The sequence below is a fragment of the Lolium rigidum genome, chromosome 5, assembly GCF_022539505.1.
Source record: "Lolium rigidum isolate FL_2022 chromosome 5, APGP_CSIRO_Lrig_0.1, whole genome shotgun sequence".
NCBI classification, from domain to species: domain Eukaryota; kingdom Viridiplantae; phylum Streptophyta; class Magnoliopsida; order Poales; family Poaceae; genus Lolium; species Lolium rigidum.
Window position 1 is genome coordinate 240,462,877 of NC_061512.1, and position 19,876 is coordinate 240,482,752.

The following is a 19,876-nucleotide window of genomic DNA, read 5'->3' on the forward strand; positions in this document are numbered from 1 at the left end:
ACTGACTCTTCGGCAAACTATTTCACCCATCTAACCCTTTTATGTGGCGCCCCTTCCATGGGCGCCACACATGGCAGTGTGGCGCCCGTGCCTGCGGCGCCACTCTCCCAGCCGACGTGGCACCCTCGACACTGAGCTGGTGCGCCGATCCGACGTGGCAGGATGTGTGGCGCCCATGGGAGGGGCGCCACACTACTCTTTATATATAATGTCTGTCTAGAGATAACAGAAGATTGTGGTAGCTCAATCGGATGAAGCCTTTGCTTCCCAATCCCAGGTCATGAGTTCGAACCTTTTATTTTTATTTTTAAAAATTATGCTAGACATTGTAGTATGTTTAAAACATGAAATCTAGCCTCATACTGTTTTGTAGAGTTTTTTTTATCTTCTCTTGCTTGCAAACTGAATAAACATATACAACGCTGCAATGTTGTGTCTCCCCGTGGCTTGGTTCCGTATTGTTTTTAAAACTTTTTATCATTTTTAAATCATTGAATCCATAGCGCACTGGCATTGAAGATAAAAACCAGTCCAGCAAGCAACATACATACAACGCTGTACGTGGACAGTGAAGAGCAGCGATGCCTGCACTGACCAAACCAAGATTCCCTCTCACAGGCAAAAGAACAGTAGTCGATCGATAAAGCCAAACTTGGCATTCCTGCCGTTCCAAAAATCAACACCTTACGAGTTACAGCACTGCAGCTAGATACATGATCTTAACAGTACAAGTCTGGTCTACTACTTGATGATAGCAACGTGACATGATGACAGCCCAAGGTGATTGGCAAATTTTATACAGATCGATACTAGCAGAGCTTAGCCAAGAGTACAAAAATAAAACGGAGATAGATAGATAGCTCAGCACTGATCAGCTGCTCCCCTGGGTCAGCGCCGCTCGTAGCTTCAACAAGAACATGAAACGAAGGATCAGCTCAAGTGCATATTGTGGAGTAAACATCCCAACAGAATTTAGTAAGTTTCAGTTGCACCGACCGAGGGAGCGTTCAGATCCGAGCTCCGCAGCACGCGCAGCCTCTTCGCCGTGGCGATGAACATGCTGCAAGAACGATTGCGGCAAGAGGAACTCATGAGCTATAATTTTTTTGGAAAATGGAATTCATGAGCTTTACATTTAATTAAGTCACTAGTTAAAATGCCCGTGCGTTGCATCGGGATAAATAAAAGCTCAAATCTTGAGCGAATTATTTACGATTACACTTCTCTTATGTGTCACCATCGACCAGTGTGATCATATTTTCTCCTATTCATGACGAACATGATTAATTCTAAAAAGGCGAGCCCTCGAGTTCCTTGTTCCACCTACTTGTAATTAATTCAAACTTGTAACGATGGTTAGCGCCACCTGTATGTACTTCAAACTTGGTTCATCCTCCGTCTCCACGATTTAATTTGAGTGATCTACATTCTGTGACATCCAACAAAGACTGTTGACTAAAAAAATGGTGGATACCGAAGTAAAAGAAATAGCTTTATGTTGGCAGGTCTTACCCCATACCTAGTAGCAGTACTAATATTTTTTGTTTAATATTTTTTGGGAAGGGAGCATAATTTTTTTGAATATATAATATTTTCATTTAGTTTAATGAGTATGTAATGGACCTATTTCTCTCTCTGTCTCTCTCTTCGTTCTTATACGCCTCTCTTGCTTCTTGTCAATCCCCACAGTTACCAAACTTGGCCGGATCATGCGAAGTCCGCTCGTGTGTATGATCGTACAGAAATCGTACCATTCTATCCATGTGAGGCATTTCCAGGAAAGAAATCCACACCACCGTGTCCACGTGCTCCTCTCAATCTTCCCTGTCCGAATCAATCCAGTAGCCAAGTCAAAAAAGAAACCCATTCCAGTTGCTCCAGAACACAATCCTCCTTGCTCTCCCTCTTCACCATAGCCATGACCTCCTAATTGCTAGCCCCCTCTACTCTTTGTCCCCCTCCGCTGCTTGGACAGGTGCTTAGGCGCTCCCAAGTGCACTGCCAAGAATGGCCGGCGGCCGGCGTCCTGACTGTAGGGTGTGTGACGGGACGGCATCGGCGAGGAGTCAACAAGGCTAGTGCGGGATGCCATCCTAGCACGGCCCAGATCGAACCGCCAAGATTGACCGGCCGCCATCTGTTGGCGGTGGAACGGCTTTAGCCTCCTTGGGAGTTGCAGGTGTGGTGGTCGTTCATTTCTTTGATCTAGTAAATGAGAATTAGGGCCAATTTATATCTTCTGGAAGCTCACATCAAAGCTTATTGAATCATTAGAAATATCGATCTTCTGAACAGTATCACAGATCAGTTCTCAAAGGAACCTATCTAGTTTCAGGCGCTTCGTAACAGTTTATGGGGTATGCCCGTGCATTGTCACGGGTACTTTAATTTTATTTCTCAACGCACATATATAATTCCCAACTCACTATGAAAATTTAAAATAAATCAAGGATATCATAATAAACTACAACACGATAATACCGCATGCAATAACAAGATAGTAGTGTTGTGCATATGCATTGTTCGAAGTTCTAGATCTTTTTGTTACTCTTCCGTTGTAAGTTTCACATATGTGTTCTAGGCCATCAAAATTGTTAACTCAACAACCTCTCCTTTTGCATGTATTATTGTCTCACAAAATGTGTGTGCTGCAAATACAGGTATAACTGAAGGAATGCTTCTTTTCTAATTAGCCTAAACAACACTTTGATATTCAACAATATCCATGCCAATTTATAAGACATTCTAGTTGTTTTTTATGCAGACTGACAACCTAGTAACGAGGCAAGTAAAGCGAGCTAGCTAGCGATTAAGAAAAAGTGAGTGCGCCATGCCAAAAAGCGAGCGAGAAGGTCTTATAATTCGGCTGGGAGAGAGTAAATTTCAACATCAACATAAGAACATGCAATTTAGTTTACTCAAACTACAAATCATTTTATTGATTCCTTTTTCATCATCCCTTCTCTAGTACATACCTACCGCTTGGCTTCACTTATTTCACAATTAGGCTGCTATTGTACTTCATAGTCATCCCCTCCACTCCAGAAAATTCTCTCTATGCTATGGCAAGTATATATCTCTTGTGTTCTATTTAAAATATTTAAGATACAAAGTTGTTATGCTAATCAAGTACATGGTACCTCGGAGTTGTTTCTAAATGCATATGCTAGAAAGATACATCTCAAAAGAATTATGTTGTTGATGACATGTGTTTCAGATTTTTTTTTATCTAAATATGATAAGATTGATGATAGCAGTTTTTAATGTCATATAACAATTCTTGAATGAGAACAATATAACCAAGTCATCTAGAAGAACACATGTGCCTGTTGCAAAAAAGTGCATATTCCCGTAATCTTAATCAGTCTATCTGAAATAACATGAGAAAAATAATGTAAAATACACATGAACATTATATGATACCATTGAGAATTTGCATTATCTGAAAAATTGCAGGAGTTTCCACTTTCCACCAAATAATTAAACGGAAAATGGAAACCCCATGGTTTTAGCACCACGAAGCAGATCTACAAGTTTTTCCACCACATCAGCGAGGAGAAGGAAAAGCACAAAATATGTGTAGTCACCTGACAACACCTTGAGGTCAATCTCGAGCATGGAAAAGCAAATGGGGCAGTGCCGCTTTGCAACCTCTTAATTCACTTCCCCGGCCACTCACCCTTCGGATCTGCCTTCGGCACAGCACATCAGCCCAACCATTCGTACCGATTCCAAACATTTTAACCTACAAAAAAAAACATGATGGTCTCGAAGAAAACCAATGTTTAAACACTCGAAGTAATAGTGGCATCAAATTTTCCTATATTTTTTAATAACTTTATAGAAGATCTCAACCTATCTGAACAAACTTCTACAAGCGTCTCGCTTTAATACCTCACTCCTCGAACTTAAGATGAGTAACTTTTGTAGATAGTGATCGTGCAAAAATAATACAAAGACAGAGCACTCGCACCTCTCCGATCTGTCTTGTGGCTTGCAAGAAGACGAGTTCTATTCATCCATGATCCGTTAATAACACCAGGGCATGTGATTTTGAGGAACAACATTACAAAGATGGTGTTACACCGAAACTGAAAATTCTTCTGTGTCTGGTTTGCTTCTGAACATAACTCCACCCATATCTGAGCCATATTTTCTTGCATGGTCAGGATTGACTCGTCAGAAATCGGATAACAGAGAGCGGAGCGAGACTTGACTACCACAAAAAATGGAATTTCATCAAAATCTGTATTTTTTTATATATATTATTTATTTTATTGTTTTGTATCTAGCAAAATTGTAAGATAGAAAACATAAAAGATCCTGGATTCCCCATTTAATTCGTAAAAAAAGATTAGAGCTTAGCATGGACCACACGGCAGTTCACATGTTCTGATGTTTAGTTATTGAACAAATCAACATAAATAAGTCAACCAAAAAGTCCCATCTGAAGCTACCACTAAGAGGTGACCTGGAAGAAATCAACACACATAAGGCAAGCAAAGAGGAAACCTATGAATAATTCCGCCTTCTGGAACATATCAGCATACAGAACACAAGCTAAGGAGAAGACGATGAAGAAGACATATCTGAATTTGTCATCAAACAGATGGACGTGGCTACGTATAAATACATGATCCGACCTCCACCACCAACCACCACCACCAGTCTGACATGCTATGTTTAAATCTTGTTACATGATGCAACTTCCACCACCAGTATGACATGAACAACCAGCACATCAAATCCTACTTGACCTGCCATAATTAAGCAACTATACCTGGATTTAAACGTACCAAGAAGAATCGAAATAGATTTAAACAAAGAGACCAAGTGTAATCTGGTTCACCGAATGAGAGAAAGAGCAGACTCCAATTTATTAATAGCACAAAAATCTCCCACTCAAAATGACATTAGATACACAATGGATGCTACACAACATGCATCAGGATAGGTAGTTCATATTTGCTGAAATATACAAGATAAAAACATGATCAGAATTTACAGTAGTATTAAATTATAAGCTAATCCAAGTATTACCTATACAAAAACTGATTCAGAAACCACTGCGTTAACCTGAAATCACAATATCTGAATAGTTAAATGTGAGAAAATTTAAACATTTAGCTACAATTAGTTGAGGCTATATATCTACATAAGCAACATCAGCCTTAATGTCGGGGAAGGGTGGTTTAGTAGATGCTTTTCAACCAAAGCACGGTTCAAGTGCATTGTGCATTTTCTAGGGCTGCTACTGATCCAACTTGGACATTCAGCTTTCTCCTTCCGGTGTAAAGGAAACATCAATTCTAAGTTTGTAGTGATGCGTTATGCAATTACACTGTATGAGAATGTCTAACTAATACTAAAAACTATCAACGCTATATAGAATACATAGAAGTTACCCATGCAGCTCATCAATTTGGTTCCAACTTGGCAAATTTTGAAGATCTCCGTTGTGATACGAATGCCTTTCTTTCTTCAACTGCCCTTCTATCTTTAATTCTTTATTCTTCCCTGGTTGATTCTTTCCGTGGAATCCTCAAGCAGCAGCGAAACCACGTTACGGCACACCTCCCTCCCTCATTCCTCCTCTTAGACCGGCAGGAGCCAGGGGCGGTGAAGGGAGGAGCTTGAATAGCAAACTCAAACCTGCGTGGTGGCCGGGGAACCCACAGAGGATAAATCGGTGTCCACGGATCCCGTGGAGGATGACGTGCCCGCGTTCAAGGCATCAACGTCGCGACGCGTCGTGGACGAGGTAGGCAGCATTCTCGAGGGCGGGGAACGGCGGGAGGAGGTCGATGCAGGATGGGTCGTCACGAGGGCAGAGGCGAGGCCTCCAAATCAGAAAACCCATCTTCCAAATCATCATCTTTGTCACCAGAATTTGCCCCAGCCTGAGAAGAGAAACTCCTGCCCCACATGGACCAGCCAGATGAGAAAGATGAACGGGATGCTGATGACTTTGGCTGATGGCAGCAACACGATTTCTGGCAAACCTGCTCACAGTATTCTTCTGCGGTCTAGCAGTACCTCAAGACTTCAACCACGGACACTTGCAACTTGGCAGGCACTGACCCTGGTTCAGAAGCAAACAGTCAGCCAAGCCAATTATCAGAATTAAACTGTCTATTGCAAAACAAACCAGATGTTATACAGTCCTGAGCGAGCATTATTAACAGACAAATATAACAGGTAAATCTGGTTCATTTGTTGAGACGTAAACACATAATTGGACCAACACATCAAGTAAAATAAACAAGAACTATCGTTCGTCGAAAGATATATCCACAAGAAATAAATAGGGAAATCCTAAGCCGTCAGGTATCCAACAACATCCCAGAGTCCCAGGGTGAGACCTGCAATTTCCTACTTCAAAACAAATCAACCAATGCAATAATCTATCCAACAAACGTGCGACCTTTCCTCCCAGGCGATGCTTCACTACCATCCATGGCGACGAGAGACCACGGCCTAGTAACTCGGGATTGCACTATTACGACATAGCACGGTACCCCAAATCAAAACAACTAAATAAGAACGGATTTCCTCGCCGCCTACAGCCACCGATAGATCAACCAGAAAACGGCATCTGAAACCTATCACGATACCCATGGCGGGGAAGGGCGATACCTGAGGGGGTTGCCGGATCTGCGGAGCGCCCACATGGTCCAGGCCCTGAGGTTGAGGCGGTAGTGGAAGCGTCCGGCACGGGAGTCGCGGGGAGTGCAGCGACGGTGGTCGTGGAAAAGCGGCGGGGCAGCAGCAGGTCCAGGAGAGTAGTGCGGCGGCGGCACTGTTGGTCCGTGTGGTGATCTGAAGCGCGTCGTCCCAGGCACACTCGTGTGGTTGCATGCAGCGCAGCGGAGGTCAGGGCAGGGCGGCGGCGGCGACGGCATGTCGAGGGAAGTGATTAGGGGTGCGGTCCTTGTTTGCGGAGCGAAGGCGGATTTTCCCAGGTGATTCTGTCTCGGCCCAAGTTGGTGCGGCCCATGTTGGCGCGGGCGGAACGGGAGACGACGACGACGAAAATTGACGTATCGAGAGAGGATGGCAGAATAAGGAACCAGTTTAGTCTTTTTAAGTAGTAGAGAAGAAGAACAGATACTCAGATAGTTCGGCGTTGCATGCATTTGGAAGACTGAAGAAAAACTTACTCCCATGGGACATCGCCGACCAGCATCTGGTCGCCCTCGTCGTCCTCGTACACCAGTGTGTACTCACCGCTGCCGTCCAGCAGTCCGGTGATCGACGGCTGGTTCCCCTCCGCGCAGGACCTCTGATCCCGTTGAGCTGCGGCACACACAAACAGAGGACATATCAAGTTGAGCCTCTAGACTCTCTACATAATCCAACTCGTATGCTGCCGGCCGGCCGGCCGGACGGTGCGTGCGTACCGGCGAGGAGGTCCCGCAAGAGGCGGTCGACGGCGATGGAGAGGTTGCCGTAGTCGCCCTGTGCCTTCAGGTCCACCTTGCGGCCGATGGGGACGCCGTCCATGTTCACCTTCACGAACAGGCCCTTGTAGCCGGCCTTGTCGTCGGCGCCGTTGCGTGGGTCGGCGGGCGGCCGCTTGGACGCCGAGGAGGAGGCCAGGTTCCGCCGGAACGAGCGCACCGGAGGCCACCCCACCACCGTATAAGACAATGTTTAGGGATATGTTTATATTTATAGGGGTACAGCAATACATGGGTACAAGTACAATACACAGGCTACCGTATATATACAGTCTAACACCCTCCCTCAATCTTAACCGTGTCATCGAACATCTAACAGGTTAAGATTGCGCCTACAGCCTTGAAACAAAGGTAAGGACAATGGCTTCGTGAAGATGTCAGCAAGTTGATCCTTTGATGAGATAAACCTGATCCGAAGTAGCTTCTGTGCAACACGTTCCCTCACAAAATGATAGTCAACTTCAATGTGCTTCGTTCGGGCATGAAATACTGGATTAGATGACAGATAGGTAGCACCGATGTTGTCACACCAAAGAACAGGAGACTGAGTTTGCGGAATACGCAACTCTCGCAGTAAACACTGTACCCAGATCAGTTCAGCTGTAGCATCACCCACAGCTTTATATTCAGCTTCAGTACTACTCCGAGATACTGTAGCTTGCTTACGAGAAGTCCAGGCGATCAAATTAGGACCAAAGAACACTGCATATCCCCCCGTAGATCGCCTGTCATCAGGATTCCCAGCCCAGTCCGCATCAGAGAAAGCAGAAAGCAAGCTTGAAGAGGAAGAGCGGAGTCGCAGTCCAAAAGACACCGTATGGCGCACATAGCGCAAGATGCGCTTCACAGCTGTCCAGTGAGAATCACGAGGAGCATGAAGGTACTGACACACACGGTTCACCGCATAGGAGATATCCGGACGAGTAAGAGTCAAGTACTGCAGACCACCAACAACACTGCGATACTCTGTAGCCTCTTCAGAACTAAGAAGCGTACCATCAACAGAAGTAAGCAGCTGAGATGGAGACATAGGCGTAGTCGCAGGCTTACACTGAAGCATACCAGCACGCCGTAACAGATCCTGGGAATACTTTTGCTGAGTAAGAGAGAGACCAGTATCATCATAAGTCACCTCAAGACCAAGGAAAAAATGCAGTCTTCCAAGATCTTTCACAGCAAAAGTAGAGCCAAGTGAAGATATCAGACGGTCCGTGGCAGTGACAGAAGAGCTGACCAGAATAATATCATCCACATAAACCAGAAGATACATAGTAACCTCTGGGCGCTGAAGCAGAAACAGAGACGTATCTGCTGTAGAAGGAACGAAACCATGAGCACGAAGAGCTGCACCAAGACGAGCGTGCCAAGCACGGGGAGCCTGCTTAAGGCCATAAAGCGCCTTGACTAGGCGACAGAGATGATCAGGGCGATCGGGATCAGAGAACCCAGGAGGCTGACGCATATAAACTTCCTCCTCAAGAACCCCGTGAAGAAATGCATTCTGAACATCCAACTGGCGAAGAGACCAACCACGCATGACAGCCAACGAGAGCAAAATCCGAATAGTGGTGGGCTTGACGACAGGGCTGAAAGTATCCTCATAGTCAAGACCATATCATTGTTTGAACCCTTTGGCAACAAGACGTGCCTTGTACCTCTCTATAGATCCATCAGCATGTCTCTTCACCTTGAACACCCACTTACAGTCAATGATATTGACACCAGACCGAGGGGGAACAAGAGTCCATGTATCATTCTTCAAAAGTGCTTGATACTCAAGTTCCATAGCACTGCGCCAATGTGGGATTTGCATAGCTGCTGTGTAATGGCGAGGCTCAGCCGTCGGATCTGCAACGGCCTGAGATAGACAAGCAGCAAGCCAAGTCACAGTACCATCAGTGCGCTCCTTGCGACGAACAATGCCACTTTTATTGCGCGTGTGAGGACGAGAAGCCACGGGCGCAGTAGTCGAGGGAGGCGCCGGTATGACCGGCGACGATGCAGGAGCGGTCGGCCCACTCAGAGATGTGGGCGGCACAGAGGTTGGTGACGCCAGGGGCGACACCCCAGCGGATGCTGGTGCAGGTGATGGCGGCGGGGACCGTTCTGGCGACGGCGACGGGGACCGCCCTGGCGACGGCCCAGCAACGTCCGACGCAGGAGACGCCGTGGGCGACGGCCCGGCATCCCACGACGGCCCAGCCAGGGGCAACGTGGAGACCGGCGCCGACAAGGCTGGTGATGACGAAGCGGCCCGCGGGGCTGGCGCAGGCGGGCGCACGTCGATCGGAGGGACTGCATGAGCCATGCAGCGATCAACGTCGCTGGTTGCATCAGCAGTAACAGGAGCAGGACTGCGTGGACTGTCCAGCAGCTCAAGACGAGCACCTCTTCCAATACCTGCACCATGATTAGGCAACAAAACAGGTGAGTATGCAGCATCTTCAAATTGAACAGGCAAAGCAGGAGGTGGAACAACAGGAGAGGAGTGTGGTTCGGTGGGTGAAGAGGATGCAAAGGGAAACAGATGTTCATCAAAAACGACATCACGTGAAATGTAGACACGATTTGAAGGAATATGAAGACACTTATAACCCTTATGCATTGAACTATAGCCAAGGAACACACACTTTTTGGACCGAAACTCGAGTTTGCGACTATTGTAAGGGCGAAGATGAGGCCAGCATGCACACCCAAACACTTTGAGAAATGAATAATCAGGAGGTTCATGAAACAAGAGTTCAACAGGTGTTTTCATATGCAGAAGGCGTGTGGGAAGTCTGTTTATCAAGAAACACGCAGTGGTAAATGCGTCACTCCAAAACCTGAAAGGTACGGACGCATGCGCAAGAAGAGTTAAGCCAGTTTCAACTATGTGGCGGTGTTTGCGCTCAGCAGCACCATTTTGTTGATGTGTATGTGGACAAGCAACACGATGCGCAATCCCATGTTTCTGAAAGAAGGAACTCAGATTACGATATTCACCCCCCAATCGGACTGAACATGGACAATTTTATGTTTGAGGAGGCGCTCAACGTGTGCTTGGAACTGAATAAAAATATCAAACACATCAGACTTGCGTTTAAGTAAGTAAAGCCGGAGTAAACCGACTGTATGCATCAATGAAACTGACATAATAATTATGACCACTAACAGAGGTTTGGGCATGACCCCACACATCCGAGTACACAAGCTCAAGGGGAGCCTTAACTACATGAGTAGACTCTGAAAACGGCAACTGATGACTCTTGCCTTGTTGACAGGCATCACACACTGAAGACGCTGTTTTATTGGACACAAAAGGAAGATCATGACGACGCAGCACATGACGGACAACTGGGGTGGCGGGATGACCAAGGCGGGCGTGCCACTGTGAAGGAGCAGCACGAACGCCAGTGAAGGCTTGCGGAGCGGCTGGGGCATCAAGCACGTAGAGACCATGGTGATCCCGTCCTCTAAGAAGAATGTCCCGGGTGACTCGATCCTTAACAAAAAAATGAAAGGGGTGAAACTCAACAAAGACGTCATTATCAATTGTAAGTTTCTTCATGGAAAGGAGATTGCGAGTGACAGAAGGAACACGAAGGACATTAAGAAGGCGAATATGTTTAGAGGTGTGGGAAAGAAGCGATGCCTGGCCAACGTGAGTGATGCGCATGCCTGACCCATCAGCGGTGCGGACTTGATCATGGCCGGTGTAGGACTCCCGAGGGTTGAGCTTGGACAGTTCGTGCGTCAGATGATCCGTAGCTCCAGTGTCCATGTACCAAGTCGGATCAACAGGATAGGACGTGGTAGCCCCATGCGTAGCGAGAGCAGCCTGCTTGTCGTTGCCGCGACCATCGTTGCCAATACCAAGAAAATCTTGCTTGAAGCGACGGTGACAGCGGGAGGCGAGATGACCAGCTATGCCACAGAGCTGGCAGGGCGCCTTGGCGCCACACGCGGTGCACACCCAAGCGCGGCCACGTCCGCCTGACGTGGGCTGCGGCTGGGGCTGCTGACCACCGCGAGGCTGCTGAGGCGGCTGAGGAGAACCACCAGGGGGCCGAGGAGGACGGCCGCCAATGCTTTCACGAGACGCGGCATTAGCCTCAAAGTCCATAGACGAGGTATCAGGACGCCGGGCACCGAGGCGTTGCTCCGTGTTGAGCAGACGAGCATACAGATCATGGGGCGTGATTGGGTTAGTGGCATCACGCCCTTCAATATTTTCAACAAGGGAGTCAAATTCTTGGCCAAGTCCCTTGAGGAGATACCCGATGAACTCAGAGTCCCGAAGGGGCTGCCCAATGGAGGACGAGTAGTGTCCGCCGCTTCTTTCGCCCGATTGTAGTAGACTCGTCACGGCTTTATCCAGCTTGTGTAAATCAGCGAGTTTGTTGCGGATGGCATTGGACCGTGCCATGGTCTGCGAGGAGAAGCTGGACTCAAGAGTGCGCCAGGCATCATATGAAGAGGTGGCGAAGAGCACCATGCCTGCCACAGACGGCATCAGCGAAGACTGTATCGCACTGAGAATAGCCTGATCTTGGGCAGTCCATTGACGATATGCAGGGTTGGCAACTGGCAGGGGATGGCCATCAGCCGTGGTGAGCTGAATCACAGCAGGAGGACACGGTAGTGAACCGTCGACGTACCCATCCAGGTAGTAGCTGCGGAGAAGCGGGAGCACTTGGGCGCGCCACAGCAGATAATTGTCAGGGTTCAGCTTCACAGTCACAAGATGCGCCAGGTGAATTGGTGGCGGGTCACGGAGGGAGCCAACGTCGCGAGGGACGGAGGGCATAACAGGCGCCGCAGACGGCGGCACGGTCACAGCGGGCGAAGGCGAGTGCGCGCCATAGGCCACTGGCGGCATGCCGTAGAATAGAGGCTGGCCGGCAAACCCCGCGCCAAGGGTGGAGGCAGGAGCTCCATGAGGCACCAGGGACGAGCCATTAGAACCAGACGTAGGCGGCAAGCGAGGCAAAACCGCGGGCGCCACGGGATGCGGGGCCGGCGACGGTAGGAACATCGACGAGACGGGGGCCTGGTTCGGCACCGGGACTGTCGGCAGCTGCGAGGCGTAGGGCCACGCGTTCACAGGGGCGGCGAGCGGGAGACCGTCCGAGGCGATCGAACCCACGGCCACGGTGGAGATTGGTGGGGGAACGAGCGGCGGCGGCGGGTTCCCAAAAAGAAGTGCCGCGAGAAACGGCGACCCCAGCGGGTGAGACGACGAGGAGTCCATCCCAGATGTCGTGGACGTGGTCGAGGCGGCGGAGAGCGACGCGGCGGCGGCGGAGATCGTCGCGGCGGCGGCGCTAGGGTTTGCAGCGGAAGACATGAGCGCTAGGGCTCTGATACCATATAAGACAATGTTTAGGGAACGCTCAACACCCTTGAGGGTTGGCGTATGTTTATATTTATAGGGGTACAGCAATACATGGGTACAAGTACAATACATAGGCTACCGTATATATACAGTCTAACACACCGGAGCCGCGGCCGCTAGCGTTCTGCTGCACGTCGCAGAGACAAGAAGCAAGTGAATCAGCGCAATCTTGTAGTAGCAGAAGATTGGCTCTTTCGCTCCATACGCATCTCCACTAACTGACATATTTGCAAGCAAGAGAAGATAAAAAAAACTCTACAAAACAGTACGAGGCGGGTGGTGAGGAGGTTCGAACTCATGACCTAGGATTGGGAAGCAAAGGCTTCATCCGATTGAGCTACCACAATCTTCTGTTATCTCTAGACATACATTATTTATAAAAAGTAGTGTGGCGCCCCTTCCATGGGCGCCACACATCCAGCAACGTCGGATCGGCGCACCAACTCAGCGTCGAGGGTGCTACGTCGGCTGGGAGAGTGGCGCCACAGGCACGGGCGCCACACTGCCATGTGTGGCGCCCATGGGAGGGGCACCACACAAAAGGGTTAGATGGGTAAAATAGTTTATCCGGAAGGTCAGTCTGTGCTATAGTTGCAACAAAAGGTTATTTTTGTGTAAATAGCCCAATGTCCACTAAAGGGCATGTTTTAACTGTTGTTTTGCTCTGGCTCGGTTCGGCAAGATGGCAATGTCCACCATAGTTGCGAATTTCCGAAATGAGTGGGAGCTAAGAGCATCTCCAGTCGCGTCCCCCAAACCGCGCCGGATTGAGCGTTTGGGGACGTGTTTCGTTCGTGCCGCGTTTGGGGGACGTCGCTCCCCAGTCGCGTCCCCCAAACAAAATTTCGCAAATTTTAAACTTAACTAGATTCGATTAGATTCGTCCAAACTTACATAGATTCGAACGAAATTTGACTAACTTTGAAACTAAACCTAATCTAGAACCACTTGCGGCGGCCGGAGGCGTCGTAGTACTGCTTGGAAGTTGTACATCTCGTCGGTGACGACCTCCTCGCTTGACGCGCTCGTCGACGGGCTCGTCCACGGGCTCGTCCTTCACCAAGCCGCTTGGTCCTGCCTCGCCGTCGTCGGTGAGGTCCACCGGCCGGCTTGCCGGAGTCGCGGATGGACATGGCGATCGCCGCGTCCGGAGTCGCCCCTCCGGCGTCCTTGTCGTCCATGGACGCCAAGAACGCCGCCCGCAGCCCCGGGCAGTCCTCGGGGTCGTCGCTGCCGGCGATGAGCCGCTGCTGCCGCTCGTACTCCGCCAGCGCGCCGCCGCCGCGACGCTTCCTCCGGCTCCTCCTTCACCTCCGGCTCGGGATGAGGAGGGCGCCGCCGCGCCTCGCTTGCCGCCGCCGGCCGCCGCTACCGCCACGCCTCGTGTTGACGGGCGTCGCCGGCTCCTCCTTGACCTCCCGTTTGGGGATGGTGTAGGGCGCCGGCCGGTACGACGAGGACGGCGTCGATCGCGCCGGTCCCGAGGAAGAAGAGTGCGAGGAGGACGAGTACGTCGTCCTCCTCGGCTGCCATTGAGGAGACGGCGGCGGCGACGACGGCATCTCCGGCCTTGGAGCGCCGTTGCGGAGGCCGCGGATGACGTTCTCGAGGGTGCGCCCGAACGCCCTGGAACAAGGCGCGGCCTTCCCTGTTCCAGGCTGTTGGGCCCGCCGATGAGGCCGGTGGTGCTGTGCATCTCGACGTCGTATTGGCCTTGAAGTACGTGACCCACCAGTCGTCGTTGTCCTTGGCCGCCCATGTCGGATCCGCCCGCTCCTCGGCGGTGAGTTGAGCCCGACGGGCCTTGATGGCGTCCCTCCATTGGTCCGTCTTCGGCTTCGGCGGCGGCGGAACGCCAATGCCGTTCACGGCCATCTTCCAGCCGCCGCTGCTTGGCAGCCGCATGTCCGGCGGGGCTCGGATACCGGGCGTGGTACGGCGCCCACGCCTCCGCCACGGTGAGGCCGCCGCGTCCGAAGCCGTTCGCCGCGGCGATCTTGCGGGAGGACGAGCTCGACATTTTTTGAGCGGCGAGGAGAGGATCCGGGAGGGAGGCGGCGGCGACGAGAAGGATTATGAGCGGCGATAAGCGCAGGGCGTCTTAAAACAAGCGGCGGCGCCGGTGGTTGCACGCAATAACTCCGGCGCGGACGGCCACGCGGCCATGCACGACGAGACGCGTCCTTGCGTCGCCCGGGAAAACAGGGGACGCCATTAACGTCGCTTGACCAAAGGTAGGCGACGGGGTTTTATCCTTCCGTGCCGCCGACGGGTCGGGCCCGCGTCGGTTGGCCTCGCTTTCGTTGTGTCCGGCGTCCCCGGAGCGTCCCCTGTGGGACGGGGACGGGCTCGGGGTGCCGGACACCGTATCGGGCCGCGCCGGACAAAAATGGGCTTTGGGGGATGCGGCTGGAACGCTTTTTTTGTCCGGCGCGCCCCAAATCTCTTTGGGGGACGCTTTGGGGGACGCGACTGAAGATGCTCTAAGACCACATAAGTACGTCCATGCAAGGCAACGAAGGCCAACGCGGAACGAGGCTGGGGAGATCGGCGCGAGGCCAGTGGTGCCTTCGTGAGAGATCTAGGGTGTGCCCCCACGTGTTGTGCGTGGGATGCCGGCTCGGGTGCGGGGCACTTCACATGGTCCATCTCGAGGAGAGGCTGGTGGGCGGGGTTAGGGCGCCTTCACGACGGGGTCCATGGGAGGGCCGTGCAAGGCAGAGGGGCACCGGCTTCAAGCTGAGCGAAACAGTGCAGGTTGGCTATGTTGGGACCTACCGTCCGAATATTCGGTTTTATAGTTACCATTTGCAGATTTGTACCACCGAAGCCTGCGCGACATCCGAAAGCTGGTTTTCAGCACCTTTTATACGTTTCTTAAGGGATGGATATATACCTGGTTGCTCTAACTCTCCATTCCAAAATAAGTGTCGCAGATTTTTCTAGATTCACACAATCACACATGTCTAGACACATTTTAGTGTATATAGATACATACGGATCTAAACAAATACTACCTCCATCCCAAGGTTTAAGGCCTATATTTTTTTCAGTAAGTCAAACAAAGTAAAATTTGATCAAATTTTTAGAAAATTTTATGAACAAGTATGATATTTTGTAGATACCATATGAAAATATATTTTATGATCTATCTAATGATATTGATTTTGTACTTTTCATATTAATAATTTTTGATAAAAACTTAATCAAACTTAACATAATTTGACTTTCTAAAAAAATATAGGCCTTAAACCTTGGGATGGAGGTAGTATGCTATAATTATTTTGTAACCGAGGGAGTAGATTCGTTCAGCTTTGTGTAGTCGGTTTTGGTGCCATTTTTCTTTTGCACGAATTTATTTCGCTATATCCGGTTGAAAGGATGAATAATCTTCTTCCTAATAAATTATCCACACTCGAAGAGAATTTGTTGCGGTGAAAAGTAAAATTTAAATGAAAAAAGGCTCGGGCATATGTACGTTGGGATCGGAGTCCCTGAAACAGTAGCAAGAGAGAGAAGCGAAAAGGAGCTTTGTTGTTGATTGGAAAGCAGAGGCTGCCTCCTGTTCACTCTAGGCCTCCTCCACGGCGCGCCTGACTCCAGTGCCTGCGCTAATTAGGGCGTGTTTGGTAGACTGGGGGAGCTCAGATTTTCCCTCCCCAACCCACCTTTTGTGGAGAGAAGTTGTTTGTTAGGTCGGCTCGGGAAACTCCCCACTGCTCAACTCATACGAAAAACGGGCGAGAGCCCTGCCCGAGAGCGAAGCTCAAATCGAGCTTCGCTACTCATCCGGGACGACCTCATCCCGCAAAACACTGTTCTGCCGGTCCGCGAGACCCCCAGACCCCCACCCGACGCCTCATTTCCCCCCTCCTCCTCATCTTCTCTCGCGTATCCTCGTCGACGCCAGCCACAACCTCCTCGACGGCTCGACGATGGCCTGCGTTGCTGCCTCGTCCTGCGCCGCCACGCCACGGGAGTAGCTCCGCCCTGCCACGGACGAGCAAGGGACAGCTTCACCAGGGGCCGATGCCTCCTCGATGCCGGCATGCCCCGCTCCGGTACGGACGAGCCAAGCCAGGGGCGAGCTCCGCCACGCCACGAACGAGGGCCAGCTCCGCCAGGGGCCGCCGGCTCCTCGACGCCCGCCTGCCTCTTCCTCCTCGCACCACCAGCGCGGGCTCCAAGCGCCACCACGGACGGCTCATCGTGCCGCCAAGACAGCTCCAAGCCTCGCGCCTGTCGCCGCCTTCTCGCGCCGCTAGGGCCAGCTCCAAGCCCTGGAACAGCCGCTAGAGCCGCGCCGCCTCTATGGCCGCCAAAGATGCGCCACCATGGCCGGATTCTCCACGCCACGGCCGCCGAATACGCGCCGCCATGGCCGGATTTCTCCACGATGCTGTGGTTGGATGAAGCAAGGACCCGATTGCTTGGACCTATTTGTAAAATTTCTTAGCTCAGCTTCATCTCACCACATACAAGCCACCAAACAACTTCTTGGCTCAGCATGGGTGAACACACCCAACCCACCAAACACATGAAAAAATATGAGAGCAGCTTGTATGAGGTGAGCAAATCTCAGCTGAGAAAGACAATCTGAAGGGGACCGATCTACCAAACACACCCTTACTGACTCTCGTTGCTCCTCCTCTGTCTTCACCGCGGCGAAACGGTCGTGGATCGGTGAAAAAGAGCTTTTGCTATTGTCGATCGGAAATTACTACTACTCCGTATGAGAGAGATAACATAATTACAGATAAGCGTAGTGTGTTCCAGAACAAGGCACTCAACGTCTCGAACGTGCGTTGGGTAAATTTGTTGCGGGCCAAAGTGAAAATGTAAAGGAAAAAGACACGCATGCATGTAGGTTGGGATCGGAGCCGATAGGCGACACAGTGGACAAAAGATTCTCTCGTCCACGGCTCAACTGCTGCTGGGTTAAATTGCTCTCTATTGGAGCCTCCCCCTCCTCGCATTGCCTCGCTCCAATGGCGCCGCCTTCCGCCGCACAGATGGCGCTCGTGCCCGTCCCCAACAGCCGGCTCGTCCTCGTCGACGCACCCGCCCCGCTGTTCCACGTCCCTCGCCTCCTGCTCGTCGGAGCGGGCGTCCCCCTCCCCGCCAGCGTGGCGCCGCCGTCAATAGACGCCTCGGCAGCGCCATCGCATACGGCATGGAGATGACAGGGAGTCTGGGCCCCGCGCTACCCACGTGTGCGCTCGGCCTTGTGCTCCTCCACGACGCCGACTCCAGCCCACGCCACCTGGATGTCCACGCAATGAGACTTCTTTCGAGGCCATCCTAGATTTCCGTGTGGTGGTGAATCTAGAAATCTGTGCAAACAGTCGTAGGGTGGTGCCCCAAATGTTTTGTCTTGGATTAGGTTTATTGTAATTTATATTAAACTTGTATACCTATATAAGATGTATTTTAGGATGCTACCTTCTTAATAATTGCAAGTTTATATTTCTTATTTTCTAACAAAATTGGAAATGTTAATTTGTACATTGCTTTTATAAAGTTATACTACATATAGATGGAAAATACACTTGCCATGTGCTATATTTAAACAATATTTGTCACATTATTTTCCTTCCTGAATTAATTTATGAAAATTGCATAAGATATACAATTATATATATTCATGACAAAGATCTATAAAGCATATTGTCTAACAAATATGGTTTTTAGAGTGTGATCAACTGATTATGTAAGCATATCTATGAGACTTCCAGAGTAAGAATTAAACACTAGCACGATTATATACACCTTTTGGTGGTCTAGTGTGTCTTGCAAGTTACAGAGAGCTCAATATTGAGTTGAAAAAGGTCTGCATGTAAGTACTTGGTAATAACCAATGATTTAAAAATTGCGATGGATTCTACGGTTTCATGGCTGGCCCCGATAGGAGGAGGGCCGTAAATACTCAAACAATCTACTCGAATTCTCTAGAAAAAGACCGATCTTTGTGAAGGTCTGAAACTCTCTCCGCATACTACACGTGACTCGCTGTGGTACTAGAATTTTTGTGGAAAGTGGCCTTCCCACTCGACAAGTGTCGAAGGGGAAGCAAGACGTGGATGAGAGAGGAGGGGAGGGTGGGTTGTGTCAATTTTCTTTTATTTTTTATATTTGTTTTCTAAAAAAGAAATATGTTGAGAACGGTAAGTCCAAATTACGAACCATTTTCATTTTTGAGATCTCCTCGTCGAGATATTCAAAACTAGATCCCATGTTGATAGATTTTGAGAAATTTTATTTTTGTATTTTCAATACAGTATGGTTTTAGCTTCGTCTTCCCCCATTCTACCACCGTCTTCAGTGAATAAGGGATAGTTGTCACTATCCTCTTCTTCTTCGTTGTCTTCCAATATAACCCCTCTTTCTCCGTGCTTGGTCCAACAATTATAGCTGGGCATGAAACCATTCTCCAGCAGGTGGACGTGAAGGGTCTTCGAGGTAGAGTAATCCTTCATATTCTTACAGGAACTACATGGACAATATATGAAACCATTCGACCGCCTGTTTGCCTCAGCCACGTTGAGAAAATAATGCATGCCAGTAATGAACTCGGGATGGCACCGGTCACCGTACATCCATTGTCGACTCATCCGCATTTTATATGTATATCAAAAATCATTAAGTACACAACATCATGGATATATGAGTGACCAACTTAATTAATATTCAAGTTCATCACATAAAACTAATTGTTTTTTTATAAAAGAAGAGGGGCTCACCGAGGTGGTACCGTGCCGGCTAGGGGACGACGCCGGCGATCGACAGCGGTAAGGACGGGGATGATACTAATTAAAACCTACAAAACATACCATAATTTCAGCTCAAATTGCATATAAAAAAATAAAATCACTAACTTAGGCATTTAATCGAACACCTTGCTTGCACTACAAAAATAGTACGAGTTAAAACTACCAAAGAACTGAGCTAAATTAGGAACGCCGGAAGGAAGGATGATATTGCTAACCCTTGGATAGATGTATGCCGTTAATCTTGTTAAAATGGTGGAGAAAAATAAAGA

At 49.6% G+C, this 19,876-nt stretch overlaps 1 protein-coding gene across 1 annotated transcript; it reads right to left on the bottom strand.

Moving 5' to 3' along the window:
* Positions 1 to 612: 612 nt before the first annotated feature.
* On the bottom strand, positions 613 to 14,128 carry LOC124657920 (auxin-responsive protein IAA16-like; the record flags this gene model as incomplete). The annotated part of the gene is made up of 5 exons (XM_047196395.1): positions 613 to 904; positions 997 to 1,060; positions 7,161 to 7,296; positions 7,401 to 7,640; positions 14,059 to 14,128. Coding segments are annotated over 5 exons (543 nt in total), but the record flags the coding sequence as incomplete, so codon positions are not given.
* Positions 14,129 to 19,876: the final 5,748 nt, after the last annotated feature.